Raw genomic sequence first — 15037 nt, forward strand, 5'->3', positions numbered from 1 at the left:
CTCCCCAAGTTGGCTCAAATCCATGAAATAAAGCATCTGATAACTTACAATAACCATACCCCATTACTAACATAATACCGCAGTGAGATTAAACTAAAACTTTCATAAGCTAATGTAACACAAACCATCTAATACCTCAAAGCATCTACAAATCTCACATTCAACCTTGTGACGGCCAGGTCAACAATTACAACCGATCCAAATTCAAATAGCACAAATATAACCTACTGATAGAAAATAAAGCCTCCACACAACATCATAAATATCACACATCTGTAGATTACCTTGCAGGTTATAACCCACCTGTTTAGCCTCAAACTAACATCTTTTTATACCTTTTCACAGCCACACCTACTACGCAATCACTTAATCTTCCTGAGTCTGAACCCATTAACAAGACACGAAACTCTACTTTGTTTCACAAATGAAATAACACGAAAGAATCTCTCAAAAACCTTCATAACTCAAGACTGTATGACACATCCACAGAAATCGAGCATCCAATAGTCATTTTCACATCTTAAGCAAACTTTTCCCATCACCTTCAAACAATCTAAACACATCCGCAGTCAAATCCTACTCATACGGCCATCCAACCACTCATCGAGCCATAAATTCCACTTATAGGGGCACTACCGGACTTATAAGACCAAAAACGCGTGCTCACACAACTGAAATCTCCGATCTCAAGCTATAGTCAAAACTCGGCCTCAAGTCCTCCAGACTGGCCCATCATTAGCACACTGAAATCACATCTCACCTCATCCATGGAATCATAAGCTGTCGATGCATAGTTGATAGCGAGCACTCACATGCACATACGAATGCATGGAAGGAATTCAAAGAGTTACGCTTCAAGTTGAATCAATGTTGCACGATAAGGAAAGAAAGATGAGAGGTATATCCTAACTGTCATGTAGCCTCTCGAAGATAGGTATGGACGTCATCATACCGATCAGCAAGACTCTACTAGACACTTGTTCATGACTTGTAGAACCTATGAACCTAGAGCTCTGATACCAACTTGTAACGACCCAAAATCCAACTAGTCGTAATGGCACCTAACCCAACCCGCTAGGTAAGCCAATTAACCTCTATCCAATTCCAATGAAATTCAATAAGACAATTAAGTAAAAGAAAAATATCTGCATTTTATATATTTCCCAAAGACTGGTAGTACAAATCATGAGCTGCTAAGATTAGAATTTACAAAGTTGGTATAAAATAAATACATCATCAGTTCGATTTGTACATAAACAGATCTTTATGAATCTAAGTCTACCATGAACAAGAGGCAACTACAACCAGAATGTGGTACGTCTTCAAATCTAGCTTCCGTTGAACACAGCAACATCAGCATCCAACATCTGCATGCGAGGTGCAGAAGTGTAGTATGAGTACAACCGACCACATGTACTCAATAAGTAACCAACATAATCTTAGGTTGAAAGTAGTGACGAGCGAAACAAAGGTCGGGTCCAATACCAATAGCCAACAACAGTTCATAACAACATAAAGCAAGTAATAAAAGAAGTAACTTAGAGATAAAATGCTCAGCTTTTTCATAATTTCCCAAAAAATAGTTCCACTTTTCAAGTATATCAGAGAAAACCCAACTCCTTTACTGAAATTATCAAAAATACGAGTAAGTTTGAAAACTGTAATTTTTCACAAAAATCCTTTCAACAATAAATAAGATGTTTAATTTTCTTTCCAGATAGCAAGTGTAAAATACCTCTCTATGCTCATATGTCAATATGTGTGAGAAGTTACGAATGACGTGATACCGTACAGCATGAGGAAAATGCATCTCTATGCCTGTATGTTATGTGTGCATGTCAATGCAATGTATCTCAGAGATGAACTCATCCACTCACACTCTCAGAGTACTCAATCTCATTGTCTCACACTTTCCACTCATCATGCTCAATCACTCAGTATTGTATATAGCCAATCCGGCCTAGGGAAGATCCATCCCAAAATATATCAGTCGCTAAGTACTGAGTAGGGCCAAATCCAACACATGGGGAAGATCCATCCCCAGGTATATAAATGCTTCAGACAAGATCCATGTCCAGGGAAGATCCATCCCTCAATATAATTAACCGCACTCACTGGGGGGTGTGGAGACTCCGAAAGGGCTCCTTCAGCCCAAGCGCTATCATAAATCAGTATAACCACTACGGCGTGCAGCCCAATCCTATAAATGTCACTCATAATCAAGCCATCGGCCTCACTCAGTCATCAATCTCTCCAGTCTTTCGGGCTCACAATGCTATAAAACTAGCCCAAAATGATGATATGATGTGTCAATAAATGGTAATAGAGACTTAGATATGATATGCATATGAATGCGTATGACTGAGTACATAAAGCAATGAAAGCAGATAACTCATTCGTAGAAATGACCTCAGTGGGTCCCAACAGGATATGCATGTAGCTTAGACATGGTTTCTAACATGAATCACAGCTCAATATCTCAAGTACGTAGAAATTTCATGGTTACAGGTAAGATCAGGTAACTACACCATACCACAGAAATAACAGAGTCACAATTCACACGGTGCACACCCACACGCCCGTCACCTAGCATATACGTCACCTCAACATCAATCACATAACATGTAATTCGGGGTTTCGTCCCCTCAACATCAAGTTTAGAAGTGTTACTCAGCTCGAACAAGCAAATTCCAATATCGAGCAAGCCAAGTGATGCTCCAAAAATGTCATCTTGCACGTACCAACCTCCGAATTGCTCGAAACTAGCTAAGAGCAACTCGAATACATCAAATAAGCCCAAGGAAATAATTCTAAATGACAAAGGTCAAATTCTTAATCAGAAACCCAAAAATTAACCATAAAGTCCAACCAGGGCCCGCGCTTCGGAACCCCAAAAAACTTACAAAATCTGACAACCCATTCACTTACGAGTCCAACCATACTAGTTTCACTCAAATCCGATTCGAAAGCGATGCTCAAAACTTAAAAATTTACATTATGAAACTTTAGGCAAAAAATCTCAATTTCAATCTCAAAATACTAATTAAACGATGAAAACAATGATATATTCATGTACTAGTGGAAGTAAGCCGGCGCTGAACACGGGCCAAAGTACATCGGGTCACTTTTTTAATGTTATACGTAGTAATGGAATACGTTTTAGTATTGATAAAAGTTTTCTGTAGGATTTCTGTTAAGACAGCAGTATAGAGTAAGGGTAGACTTAAAGTAGTTAACAATAATAACTGGAAGACGTCGTTACAACGAGATTTTATATTAGCGTGCCATCTTCTGCTATCTGCTGTTAGCAATCTTAGATAAGGAAACGCATGATCCAATTTACTTTACTACTTCAGTAAGTTACCTGTCATAGTTATAAACAGATTAGTGGGGTCTGGGGACCCCTACCCTGAGGTAGAGAGGCTGTTTCCAAATAAACCCCCGGCATCCTTCCCTCCAAGAACTTCCTACCTTGCTCTTGGGGAGACTCGAACTCACAACCTCTTGGTTGGAAGTGGAGGTTGCTTACCATCAGACCAACCCCTCTTGTCAGCCAAGAGATTAGGTTTTTTAAAATACTGTACTAACGCAATATCTCTACGGCCTCCTACGAAGGAATAATACTTAGTCAGCCAAGAAAAGTTGAGAATTCTATAAAATTCAAATTCCCCACTTATAGATCTACAAGTCGATTACCTCCTGTTACTCCAACATTTTGACTTGAATTACTGGATGTCTCAGAAAGTACTTCCCTTGACTGAATTAGATCAAAGCGAAACCCCAAAATAGAAACCTTCCCATTCAAACACTTCCAGCCTGTTATAAGTCAATAGCATACTTACAGTTCATTGTCCAAGTTATATACACATTGTCTAATAACTTAAACAACACCCAAATTCCCACTCCACAAGACACAATCAAATTGCAAAAAACATTCAACCAAATTTAAAAACTACTTATGTTACACTCTATGTGTATACAGTCATACCATTCACAAGTAACCAAGACGAAAAACTTTGGCACAAAGTTAAACAACTCAAAAATTGATAATTAAATACATTTGGCTGATTATATCAAACACATTATATATACTCAAAAAGAGGAGATAGACAAAAGAGATAACAAATACATAGCATTCATCTACAAAGCTTGGGCAGCATCATGCAGCTATAAAACTGCAGCAGGAAAGACAAGAGCTGAACGTTATTTCTAGGAAAAGCAGCTTTGGTCAGTCTTCACACCAAGTGATGGTAGCTCCTCATAAAGAATTTACTGTAGGTGCAAAAGTGCTCCTGTTAACGTATAATATTTAGCCGTCATGATTCAGTATATTAAATAAGTAGAAATAGAACGGAGTCACGAATAAATACATCATTTAATACCTTAACATATTGACACAAGAAGCCAATGCTCTTGATTCTTCTTGTTGGATCGTTTGTTTGCCATTCTGCATTTCAAGCAACCAAAAGATGAAAAGAATACCATTAGTTTTTTGTACTTGTGGGGATTATACTGGATAGGTATTGCTGTTTGTAGTCTCTTGTACTTGCGAGCAGTGAAATGTCACTGTGATTTGGTTGTCTCTAAATTTTCACACATGTACACAAGAAGTTAACAATTTCACTTAGGTTGGTTTGGCATGCACCATTATAAACAGTAAGAAGAATTATATCATCTAAAGCTAAAGAGAAAAAAGGATCAGCAAATGTGCTCAAAAAGTTTGTCTATGTCTGCATATCCAGGCAATATCAAAACAAATCTAGGGCTACCTTCATCATAATTTTTGATGAATAAAATAAACTTGTAAGAATTTCATAAATATTTAATCTCTTCGGGCAAAATGCATAGCTCGAAATTCAGTAAGTAACAGCAACAACATCGATGAAATAAAAGATTAACAAGAGGGAATTTACAATGAAGCTAAAAAGAATGAATAGCAACATGCTCACCATAAAATTCATTCCAAGACGAAGCAGTATTATGAAGTACATCATAAAGTTGGCGGGAACTTGTTATTTTCACTCTTTATCTCAAGGCATTACCAATTGGTAACCCTTATTACTGAACTTGTTTCGGGGTCCAAACTAAGTAAAAGTGGCATAACTTGATATGTTGGTTTAGATAATAAGGCAAAGAATAAGAAAGTACCTTGAGATCATCAGGTAACTTAGAAGCAAGCGCCTCAGCAGAATCAGTAATTGCGTGACTGAGGTTTAAGATGGTGGAGTGCTATAAGTGTTTGCTTTAGTTTATGATGGCTTTGACTACGCCAGGATAGCAGTGCCCAGATATAGTTACAATTCTTTCAGATGTATCAACAAATTTACGTCCATTATCGTCATATAAGTATTGCATCTTGCAACGTACCAGATTCAGCTGCGCATAATAACCAGAGTCAGCAAAAAGCACCTTCTAATTCTCATTAACAGTGAATAATACCTAAATAAAATTGAAGAATACTGAATCTGACAATTCTCAGTTAAGTAACAAGTATAGTTAAACTCGCATGTTAAAATATAAGACTGAATCTGAATGTAACATGTTAACAAATATGAATAATTGCTCGATTACTCTAAGCCTAACCAGATTTACTAAGACTTTCTTACATATAGCAAGACTACCGAAGAACTTGTAGTACTTTTTACTTCATATGTTACTGACTGAAATGAGCTTAAATAAAGTGACATGACGTGATGGCGAAAGAGCTACAAGGAAAATACAGAAGATAAAATCTATACTTAAAAGCTAACAAAGCAAAATAGGCAAGAAAGAAATGATACCAATAGTAAAGAAATAGTTATTCAGGTAATGCGGAAGAAACAACGATCGAGAAGAAAACTGAAAATATCAAAAACACATATCTGACAACCAATTTACCTGGACAGATCTGAAGATACAAAAAACCAAAGGTTATACTGGTTAGGACTCTAGCTGCATGTAGAGCAGCTTGCACCAATGGTAGACCATGGCAACAGTGTTCTGCTTGGAAATGAAGAACCATGATTGGATACGGAACTGAGAGAGATTCGAGAACATGATTAGACATGAATTTTTTTTTTTGGCAATAAGAAGAACTGATACTTACCTAAACTATTCAAGTGTTGGTTTAAGTTTCCATTTTCAACGTATTCGTGGACTAAGCACAAAGATCCTTCAACATAATATCCTATCAAACGTACCTGCAACAGTTTCAACATGTGAAATATTACCTCCTGTTCTCTATGATGTATTAGGTTAAAGAAGCAGAACTAAATCACCAATTATAACTTTCACAAGGAAAATATCACGTTGGCAAGATAAATGGCTCAGATCAGTAAATAGAGTGGAAATATTGAGCAATGTAGAATCTTTGAAAGGAAGTTTATCAATAAAAAAAGAAGGAAACGTGCACCATCTTTTTGAAAGTTACATTAAAAGACTTATCATCTCACCATCTCGTGGTGGCACATCATATCATAGTGACTCTGTAACTATAGTAATCAAAATATTGCAGAAACATAGTATATCACTATGAGGTTTGAATTTACCAAGTTCAACTGATGAACATGGGTCAAAACCTTCAATTTAGCAAGGAACTCTTTTGTTGCTTGCATATTCATCTTCTTGATTGCAGCTTTCTGCATATTAATTGAGACAAAGGTGATTAACAAGCTAGCAGCATGAAACAGAAAACCAAACTATACGAATTTTTTTACATCAAGGGGTTCTTTCAATGAAGTACATGACCTCTAATGTAGATGACAGGATGCAAATATGAAATATATTGTGAATTTTTACAATTGTGGAACTGTTTGTTCTGCATGCTCACTTAAAATTTAAACTGAAAAAGAATAATTTCCTCCGGAGTAAGAAATAAGCATAATCATTGTTGTTGAATCAGACGATTATGTGAATGACGCGATAGTGACATAACAAAGCAGCTCCAACAAAGCTGATGATGAATTTAGGTATCCAAATAAGTAATTGCTAATCATTTCAATCAAAGAAGAATAATAATAAACCTTGCCTCTTAACTCTGCATGGTAAAGAGATGCAAAACCAGCTTGACCAATCTTGTATGTTGTGCTGAAGTTGTCGCTGGCGTCAGCAAGTTCTTCATATGAAAATTCCAACAACTGATCCACTGTGATTCTTCGAGGGGCTCCGGAGAAGCACCCTTACTAAGAGGATCCCCTTTTGAAGAATTCTCTAAATCTGCATGACGTGAGTCAGTTAAAAAAAAAAATCAAAGCCTATATTTAGTTACAAAAGTTATTCCAAGGATGAATTACGAAGTGCTTCCATAGAACAGTTAGTTGGCATACTTTCATCATTAATCATATTGCAGGAAGCTTGTATTTTTAGAAATGGCAACTGGAGTAATATCTTTAACAAATAGTCATCATGAAAATGGTGATTCCTTATGCCTAAAGCAAGAGAAATGAGAAACAAGATACAGTGGAAACTCTCACAGTATAATTTGATGGGTAACTAAAGTATACGTCAAGAGATTGAAAACCATGAAGATTACCATGAACATGTTCATTATGACTATGTTTGTAAGGTGTCAAGTGAACAAACAATTGTTCCTCCCTTTCCTGCATCTATAAAATATAAGGTACATGCAAGCTGCTAAACGGGCTACTACAAGAACTGCTGCAACTGATATGCCAGCTGTTGCTCAACCTGAAATTCCTCTCAGTAATGTAGTTTCTAGTAGATTACAATCACAATCAAAGCTATTTCGATACCTCAGACTTGATAAGGTGAAAAAGATGTCACTGGAGCAGTAAAATGGGGGCAAGCAAGCTGTTGAGCTGTAAAGAGCAAGAAACCATAATTATCTATCAATATTATAGCATTGAAACATAAATCAAAAGGTCATTCGGGTTGGAAAAATGTTGTATAAGTCCTTAATGGTGGATAAGTTCCATTCTGATCTGCAATATACTTTTGAGAAATAGAGATTTCAGAGAAGAATACTACAATATCAGCCAACCTTCAACATGTAACTAACTGTGACTGCTTGTAAATGTAGTATGCAAAAATTGCTCTTCCGTTTAGAATACATAATGAACATAGTTCCCATTTAATGCTTTCGCATCGATTTCTGTGAGAACTCATCCTATTTTGATTAATTGTACTTAAAATATGCAAAGAATATGAGTATAAACACCTTGGTAAAGAGATATAAATATTACAGTCAACATGGTTTACCAAGTTTAACAACGGTAGTACAATAAACAATGCTAAGGAGGGTGTGAATATCTTAGTAAGGCTAAAGCTAAGAAAATCTAATACAAAAGATAGTCAAAGCCACTACATGTACAGGGAAATGCTGCACCAATACCTTCTGTGTATATGTATCCAAAAGATTTCTCTTTCTTTGAACGCAAGGCAGACTACCCAATTTCGAGCCTGCAATTGTCAGTAGAAGTTGGATCTCCAAGTTAAATTAGATAAAATGATACAGAAAGAAACAAGAACAGAACAACAATAAGGAAATAACATCAAAAGAAGAGAGGTGAGCGTGTGCAAAAAAACACTAAGAAAAGAACATCAAATGAGCAACTTAGTCGGGCTAGACATTGTTGCAACTTCAATCTCTCAGGAACTATAATAAGAAATACTTTAACGTATGATAGTCTATTAACGGTTAAAATAAGAAACTTCACTGTAAGAACAAAATAATGTAAGATAATGATGCGCATCTACGACCAAATGTAGGACAGTAAGACAAGAGAAGCAACAAATGACCTATGGAATCACCTTAGGGAAAATACATCACATCATTGCTTTCCGAATGATCTCGTCGTAAACTATGTTCCAAGTAGAATGATCATCATGGGTAGTTGGTGTCGGTGGCCGAATCAACAATTTTACACAGTTCGAGCACTTTGCTCTTGATAAGGCAATGTAAAGCTGACCATGTGAAAATACAGGTTCTCGCAAATAAATTCCAACAAAATCCAGAGTCTGTGCTTTGTTTATAGTCATAGCAAAGCACAATCTTACTGGAAATTGTGTTCTTTTAAATGAAACTGGTACCTTTTCACCCTGTAATGATAACAATGGTATTCTCGGTATGAATATACGCGTATTTTGAAATCACTTGTTGTAATCTTAGCACTTATAACATGAGTTTTAAAATCACAGTAGGTTAATCGTGTGTCATTACATAAACCTTCATATGGGTTTAAATTTTGTAAAAGCATCATCGGGCAGTTTTCTTTCAAAGATAATTTGTAAGGAGGCATGTTGGTTGGATTTAAACTGTGTAATAAGTCTTCAAATTGCGTTTGATTATTAAGTTCAGTAGTCTCATCGATGCCAATAAATGTTCTTACTTTTCCATGAAATTGATCAATAAGCATGTCATTTATTTCATTGGCGAAATCGTTTTTTGTAGTCAAAATTACACGGGAATCTGTACATAATGAATTAGAGTAGAACAAATTCAAATTTGGGTATGTCTCTCTAATTAATTTGTCTAAAGATTCTCGTTCGGTTGTGAAAGGAATGACTAAAGAATTCGGAAATTCAATCTTGTTTGTTGAGTTAACTCGTTCTTGTCCATTTTCAATTCTAATCAAATAATCACAAAATGCAGGATCTGTTTTGGCTCTCATATTCTCTAAGAGTCGTAATTTTTCAAGTTCATTCCATATTCTAGAATAGAGCAAACTTTCATTAATAAAATCTTTCTTGTTTCCGTTTCGGACAACGGGTAGAGTTTGTCTAAAATCACCTCCTAGAACGACAACTTTGCCACCAAATAAGACCTTTGTATTCATGAAATCTTTTAAAAGTAAATCAAAAACTTCTAGCATTCTTTTATTTGTCATAGATACTTCATCCCACACAATTAACTTTGCATCTCGGATTAAACCAGCAAGTGCGCTTTGTTTGGTAATGTTACAAGTGGCATTTTCATCAATATCAATGGAAATTTTAAAGTGCGAATGCGCAATACGCCCACCCGGGAAAATGGAGGCAGCAACATCAGAAGTGGTTGTTGCCAAAGCTATGTATCCCATAGATCGTATGGTTGCTAATAAAGCAAGATATAAAAAGTTTTTCCAGTTCCTCCAAGACCGTCGACGAAAAATGCACCAGCTTTGTTTGAAAATATTCTCTCAGTGATAACATTATATGCTATAAGTTGATTTTTATTTAATCTCGTATGTAAGAAAATGTCTTCCTTACTAACAATGATAGATCTTTCAAATTGAATCTCTTTTGCCTCTTTTGTTGCTGCGGAAGGCTTAATAGCTTCTTGGATGAGTTCATACTCATTTACATCATGACCCATAGAGTGTAAAATATCATTGATATGATTCAAAGCTTGATATCGAATTTCTCGTCTTTCAATAGTTCTCAATACTTTATAGTCATCGGTCATTGAATCTTCAAATTACTCCTATAATCTTTTTGGATTAGCAGGATTACAATGCAGCAATAATGTAGCAAATAAACGTCTTAAAAACTGTATGGCATCTGATAACTTGATAACTTGCTGCTTCAGACATACATTCTATTAAAATATTATCATAGTGTAGCAATCCTCTTCTCTATAGAATCTCTGAAAATACTGCAAGGTTCTCCATTTACTATCAAAAGATCATTATACGATGTTGGTCCTCGGACATGCATTAGTAATAATCTAAGATAATATCGTTCTCCTTCTGTTGAATGACACGTTATGATGCGACCAACAGCATTACGTTGTTTTCGACGTGCCCAAAATTTGTCGCTCGAGGACCACACAGAGTACTCAGGAAATTCTTTGTACAGTAATTTGAGCTCCTTGGCATCTTCAACATGTTCATTCATGTAGAAGAATTCTGTTAACATCGTTTTTTTGATCACTGGATTATTCAGAATTGTATTTATATCCATATTACTCTTAAAAGAAATAAATTGTTGGCCTTCAAGATGTAGTTGAAGACGATAAACACTTGGTGACATTTCACTAATAGGAAAACCAAATAGACGCCATATCGCTTCTGGCGGTGATACCCACCTGGCCGGACTGATATTCTTTACTTCATCTATCTCTATAGTTGTATCATTATTCTGTACACAAAATGCAATTTTGTCATGTCCTTTACAAATATATTTGTAAAGATATTTCACAACTTTGATGTCAGAGCAAACTTCGACATTTATGTGAGTTGAATTTTCCAAGTAAATAGGGATTATATGGAAGAACCTAAGAGTTATCTAAGTATTGTCTTCTCACTTTCACCACTTCTCCTGTGTTTCGTCTTCTATAAATTGGATAAGAATCATTTCCTTTCGATGTTTGATCGGCAAACTTTTTTGAATATTTGAACTTGCAGCAACCTTTTTTGTCCATACAAGAATTTGTTGGGTCTAAACTACCACAAGGACCATGCATCATATGCTTAAGAACAAACTTACGCAAATTTGGTTCTGCATTATCGTCTGGTAATTCTGCTCTAATTATATCATCGTACGCCTCAGCATTCAACAATTTGTGTTCATTACTTAATATAATAAGAAAATGAGCGTGAGGCAAACCTTATTTCTGAAACTCCACAGTGTACATAAAAGCAACAACTTTTCCGAAGACATTTTGTTTTAATATATCTGCCTTCAACTCTTCTATTTTGGCCCTGAATACCAGACTAATCAAATCAGGTCTATTTTGTGCCTGATCAGTTGATGACAAATGTTCTTCTATTTCCATCCAAGATGGGTTACATGTCATAGTAATAAACAGATCAGGTTTTCCAAAATGTTGCACTAACACAATAGCATCCGTATAATATTGACGCATATCTCTAGGGCCTCTTACGAAGGAATTTGGCAGAAATATCTGCTTTCCAACGTTAGAAGCATCTCGTTCACCAAGTCTTAAAATGTCAAGAAGCCCTTGAAGCATACTCATTCTAAACAAATCTTGATTGAATGTCACAAATCCAGTCTTTGAGTTTCCAATTTTATATATTCATCAACTGAATACTATTGAAATAATCTCCCCGTATGTAAAATTTCATCTTCATCATCATTTCTCATTTGGAGCTTGTAACAGTAGCATTCATGTACCGAGACTGTATCTCTTTTGCGTTTCCTTTTTGCATATTTTGAGCTCCATATCAAGGTATCCTTCAACGGAGGTAAATTTTTTTTATATTTGGCAGTTGTTCAAATTCAGACAAAGTATGATTTCTAGGGATATTCTCTGACCCGTGAAACTTTTTAATACCACAGTGCCATCCACCTTCACCATGTGGAAATAACAACGGGTACTGTAAAGGATCATAGCATCCAAAGTAATAATTTACTCTTTGTGTCCTGCGGCTTTGAGTGTAAATTTGAACATGCGGTGCATAAGTAGCAGCACAATCATTTTAATCAACCCATATTGCAGCAATCTCAATAGCAGTAGGCAAATTGTATACTCGTTGATCCAATCCAGTGTCACATTTTAATGCTATATGAAAGTTTTGCAGGTTTGGAATGTCGGTTAAAGATCGAAGAAATATAAGAGTATGGATTATCTTTTAGTATGTCAATCAGTTCCTTCACTATAGATTCGTTTATTTTATTGGAGCAAGCCATTCTATTTTCAACCTCATTTTGATTATCGTAAAAGTATAGTTGCAAAGTTTCTTGGTTTTCTTTCTTCGGGATATAAATCATCTATCAGATGATACATCTGTCCTTGAACTCTAAACGTATAGATACCACGGTTTCTCTTGGCTAAATCTCTATCAAATTGACACCAAGTGAGGTAAACGCAAATAAATTGTTATATGTTCTGATGTACATTTGGAAGTGCTTGCTTTCTGCATTGTTTCCTACATATAAATTTCTCAGTCTATCTGGCATTCGGTGAGAGGTCAATCTCACTATACCATTGTTACAACAAAATCCAAGCGGTACATATTGAAACTTTTTTGCGTAGCAAAATTTACAACATGGAACTTTCTTTAATGGAACATAGTCAGAGCGTAGTTGGCTAATATTAATCGTAGTTTTCTTATTCTTTACACGACCTACATATTGCAAACAATTCTACGGGGCAGAAATAGAAGAAATGTTAAATTGTAAATACTATCACTGAAGGGTGGTGGTCATACTAACCGTTAGTTGCAGTTGTTTCAAAGGTTGGAGCACATGATTTATTTGCGGTACCCGATGTTGAACGTAGTTCAAGACAGCTATTAATTTATGGTTGCACGTAACAAACACAACAATTTAAATAGACACCATATTTTTTTGGGCCTACCTTTTTCGAAAACATGAAAAGGATGAAGCACATCTTTCTCCTTGTCATATGCATCCAATGAAGAAAAACTTCCTCGCACAGTAACTACATGGTAAGAATTAATGGTCATGATACATAGGGATAGCACATCTATAATCATTGTGTATGTATATACTAAAAAAGCAAGAAAAGAAATAACAGATTTGATTTTTTAACCTGTTTCTGAAGTTGGAAAAGCTACTCCAATATTAATATCATGCTGTATGTGAGATATCGTTCCATCAAGATTCACATGGAAGCCGATTAGTTGTTGCCTGTCGATATTTGAGGCGGCGTTGCAACAACTTTTCTTCTTTCTGAGTCATTGCTAAAGAGTTATCTATTTTACGGTGTTTGGTATTTTTATCATGAGCTTCGTTTACCGAGTGAGAATTCTTTTTTGATTGTCGATGATCCATTAATGTGCCTTTTCGCAAGCGTCGGTACTCCAGGCGTCCTGCACGTCAATGTGAGACCTTGTAAATATATTGTTTCATCAAATAACAAGAGAAACTCATGAAGGAACAATTCAGAATATCTGCACAATGAATATCTCTGGAGTAACTCATGCCGCACAACAGTAGAATAAGATATCACAGTACGAAGAAAGAAAAAGCGTAAACTGAGACACCAACATATAAAAAGCCACCAAATTCAGAAAGATGGTCATCTAATCAGCTACTCTAATCAACAGAAAACAATGTATAAAACTCAAATGAACAAAGCACCACAAATGAAAATAGATTAGTCGTTTCTAGCTTTGCAAGCTCCTACTTAGAGGAGACTGAGTAAAAATAAAAATTAATTACTGCTTGTTCCTTTAATTTTGCACAGCTAAATAAAAATTCAACTGTTCACCTTCGTACACTCTTTTAAGAGTTCTATATGTCCCTTTAGTGTTGGACTCCTTCGAATTTTCTGTTTACCAAGGTCAATTCCACGCCGTCCCCGAAAGGAAAAAATAGCAGACCAACTTCTTTACCTAGTTGAAACAATACTAATCCAGTAGAACTTGCCACGGGAAAAGTAACTTCAAAACAGAAAATCTAGGTATGTGCAAATAATAAATTCAATTTCGTTTTCACAACCACCGTAGGAAAAAGAAAAAGTTGACTAAATTCAGAAGTAAACCAGCCAAAATTTTTATGTGGATTTCCGTTCCCAGGTAAAGTCATCTCAGAAAATTTAATTCTAGCGATTGTGAAGTATATACAAAAGAGAGAAACCATCGACCAACTGTTTTACCCCAATTATACAGTTTAATCGAATAGGACCTGTGATGAAATAATAATTTAAAAATAACAGAAGCTGAGAAAATCAAGAAGAGAGAAGAGCGCAAAAGTAAACTAACCGGATAGCTCCACAGACGATGCAACGAAATCTAACAGTGCCAGAGGAGAGGAACGGAGATGAACGAAAGCAGGAGGAATTTGGGGAATTTTCACACAGAGCACAGAGGAACCGCCAGTGAAGATGAGAACTGCGTTAGCTAAAAAACGGTGTTGTAAGCACGTGTCAAAACCTGGAGCAGACGCCTACATGTACCCTGGTTGCAAAATTCCGAAAATACCCCTGTGCGTGCAAGCAACTAACCGGAAGCTCCCAAACTGTCCCTTATTAATACTAGTATTAGTACCCGCACGATGTGAGAATAATATTATGATCCTGTTAAATTCTATAAATTAAAAAAAATAAATTATATGAATAACTATTGACATAAACTTAAATATTATAACCTCATATATAGCCGGTGATACAAGCAAATAAAAATACAATATGATT

At 35.8% G+C, this 15037-nt stretch overlaps 2 protein-coding genes across 13 annotated transcripts; both read right to left on the bottom strand.

The window, feature by feature from the left end:
• Positions 1-3922: 3922 nt before the first annotated feature.
• Positions 3923-14767, bottom strand: LOC107811818 (chitin elicitor receptor kinase 1-like). Of its 12 annotated transcripts, none has more exons than XM_075249934.1 (12): positions 14607-14767; positions 13433-13712; positions 13238-13321; positions 8330-8397; positions 7511-7796; positions 7007-7194; positions 6528-6617; positions 6086-6179; positions 5878-5979; positions 5149-5376; positions 4383-4447; positions 3923-4292 (listed from the first exon to the last, which is right to left on the bottom strand). In XM_075249934.1, the coding sequence occupies exons 7-10, from the start codon at positions 6597-6599 to the stop codon at positions 5339-5341; spliced, it is 306 nt and encodes a 101-aa protein (XP_075106035.1). In that variant the 5' UTR covers positions 6600-6617; positions 7007-7194; positions 7511-7796; positions 8330-8397; positions 13238-13321; positions 13433-13712; positions 14607-14767; the 3' UTR covers positions 3923-4292; positions 4383-4447; positions 5149-5338. The 12 variants fall into 12 exon arrangements, with proteins under 12 accessions (XP_075106035.1, XP_075106029.1, XP_075106038.1 ...); XM_075249928.1 differs by having other exon boundaries at positions 5878-6015; XM_075249937.1 differs by having other exon boundaries at positions 7002-7194.
• LOC142177431 (uncharacterized) lies at positions 7010-10016 on the bottom strand. Its single transcript, XM_075246007.1, has 5 exons — positions 9164-10016; positions 8330-8397; positions 7511-7583; positions 7305-7406; positions 7010-7194 (listed from the first exon to the last, which is right to left on the bottom strand). Exons 1-5 carry the CDS (start codon positions 10014-10016, stop codon positions 7010-7012), a joined length of 1281 nt encoding a protein of 426 aa, XP_075102108.1.
• Positions 14768-15037: the final 270 nt, after the last annotated feature.

Source organism: Nicotiana tabacum, chromosome 3 (genome assembly GCF_000715075.1).
Source record: "Nicotiana tabacum cultivar K326 chromosome 3, ASM71507v2, whole genome shotgun sequence".
Classification (NCBI taxonomy): Eukaryota; Viridiplantae; Streptophyta; class Magnoliopsida; order Solanales; family Solanaceae; genus Nicotiana; species Nicotiana tabacum.